This window comes from Myotis davidii, unplaced genomic scaffold, assembly GCF_000327345.1.
Source record: "Myotis davidii unplaced genomic scaffold, ASM32734v1 scaffold370, whole genome shotgun sequence".
NCBI lineage: Eukaryota > Metazoa > Chordata > Mammalia > Chiroptera > Vespertilionidae > Myotis > Myotis davidii.
Genome location: NW_006288615.1, coordinates 16,065,727 through 16,068,226, shown reverse-complemented (window position 1 = coordinate 16,068,226; position 2,500 = coordinate 16,065,727). Strand labels below are relative to the sequence as shown.

The window sequence follows — 2,500 nt, the reverse complement described above, 5'->3', positions numbered from 1 at the left end:
CGATTTTCTATTCTTCACAATGGAAAAAAAAAGGATTTTTAAAGTAACTTTTAAGACATATTAGCAAAGGTTTTAAAAAGAAAAAGCCTTGAAATTTTCAGTACATCTAAAGAATATAAAAAAATCAACATATAGAAATTTAAAAGATATTTTCCAACAAATCATATATATATAAAATATGTTTAGCAAATAATTTTGAAATTCATATAATAAAAATTTTGAGCATTTTACATTGCACACCCTGCCATCATGTAGAAAAATTCAAGTCTATGTAGGAAGAGAAATGTCTTGTAATTACCGCATATGTTAAATTACAAGGACATACATTCCAGACACATACAACCATGGAAAGAAATCTGAGAAATAATGGTGACCTAAAGACTGCTTAATAAAGCATGTTAAAGTGATAAGAAGTCTGACACTATAAAGCACAGTTTTTACAATAAAAGATGTATTGGGTTAATATGGCTACTCACTGATGCTTACCTGACTAAATATCTTAGCACATTAAATCATGGATACTTACAATCAGTCTTAAGATAAACCAGCTTTCAACATTTTCAAGTCCAGAACACATTATCTTTCCTGTTACACATACTTCAGTCCAGAAGTTTTAAGGCTTTAAAATATATAGTAAAAATAAACCCTGGCAATTTATTTACCAACTCAGATTTGCTTTGATATTATTTTATAAGTCTATATAAAAGGACCTTGGTTAGAAATCAATCAAACATTTTTCTTTTTTACAAAGAGGAGAGGAAATAAAAGAAAAGTGAATCTCACATTTACACAACGCATTTAACATTATGTTGAACTGCCTCCATGTTCCTATCCACATTAAATCAAAATAAATGTAACAACAAATTGTGGTAGTCAGTGCAAACAGAAATCAAAGCAGCACTAAAATTACTCATTTAGCATATATTTAAAAAGCACAATAAAAGAATAAACAGTATTTCTAAAAGTTCCAACATAATTTTTACATTCTATAACACTATGTGGGACTATATATATTTCAAAATATTTTTCAATAGTAACTACCATATTATAATACATTTACATTTAAAAGCAAGCCATTACAGTTCAGTTTCTATTGTCCTCTGGGAATAAATTAGTCATTCTTTTTGGTCCTAATCAGTACACATCAGTATTTAAAATACATATCCATTTTTAAAGAAGAAAGATTGAATATAGAACATTGAAAAAATAAACACTACCTCTATGAATTCAAATTACAAAAGGCATGAATTATTGCGCATTGAGTTTAGCTCTTTGAGCCCAACTGTGTATCTATGAAGAGCATAATGATGTCATATTGCTTTTATTGCTGAAAATGTAATCCGAGCAAAGCAAAGGAGGAAAGAACCACCCGCAACCCAAACAAACTTAGCGAATACAAAATGAAAAGCAACATCAATTTCACTGCAGACAAACCCAGTCACACAGATTAAGCAAGCACAATACTGGTGCGTCTTATCTCTGACCACAGGAGGAGGGTAGACGGATTCTACAGGATGAAGAAATTCAGACTATGTAATAGGCAGAATCAATTGTTACCTGCCTCAATCAATGCCGCTCCACTTTCACTGTTCAGCAGCTCACAAATAATTAAAGTTATCCTGGACAAAAACCTCATCTGTAATGACTAGCTAACCGCCACCATGACAAACTTCAAAGTCAGTGATATCAATCTGAATTCAATAGTGTGGAACTGGATATAGCTGATGAATAAGTATGAATCTTACCCTGATGGTCCATGCACGCACTTCATCTGGGCCTGCAGTGAAAAAGTATTCTAGTTGGAGTGCTGCAAACCCAGCCTTAATGATCTTTGGCAAAGCGCTGAAATAAAATGAAACAAATTCACCCAACATATAAGTTAATTGTGCCATAGATTGGTACAGAGCTAAAATTATTCATTTCAAGTAGGAAATGCTAAAGATACTAGTAAATGACCATTCATCTTTCTACTGCTCTTGAAGAGGTCAGAAAGCATATAACTATTTCTAAAAAACCCTTTTAAAACTGATTCTAATTGTATTAGTCTGAATATGTCATTTTGAATTGTTTACTACAAAAAAAAAAAGAAAAACCCGATCTACCCATTCTACGATGATTTCCTCCAATATTAATTATTTCCAGGATGTGGGTCATGAAAGCAAAATTATTTGATTGAAATCCAATGTTTAAACAATATATTAACGGTTACTCAGAAAAAATTCAGGCAACTGATTCACCTTTTCCCCTCCCCCACTGAACATGACGAAAGAGTTTTGGCGATCATTCCTTCTCAAAAATATACATAACTAATACCTATGTTATAATTAAAACACTGTACAGAGATGACAGATGACAGTTAAAAACTTAATTTAAAATAAATCTTTTCACTCTGTCTCATGGTAAAGAAAGGAGAAGATTCCCTCTTTATAATGGTAATTACTCTGTCATTTATTATTCTATCAGCGCAAGCAATTAAATTACTGCAAGGAAAGTTGATAAT

At 31.5% G+C, this 2,500-nt stretch overlaps 1 protein-coding gene across 3 annotated transcripts in view; it reads right to left on the bottom strand.

The window, feature by feature from the left end:
• OLA1 (Obg-like ATPase 1) overlaps positions 1 to 2,500 on the bottom strand; it is a 162,668-nt gene that overhangs the window by 5,007 nt on the left and 155,161 nt on the right. For all 3 annotated transcript variants that reach the window (XM_006760604.1, XM_006760605.2, XM_006760606.2), the window contains exon 9: positions 1,746 to 1,842. In XM_006760604.1, coding sequence (XP_006760667.1) covers positions 1,746 to 1,842 — 97 coding nt within the window. The remainder of the gene's footprint in view (positions 1 to 1,745; positions 1,843 to 2,500) is intronic.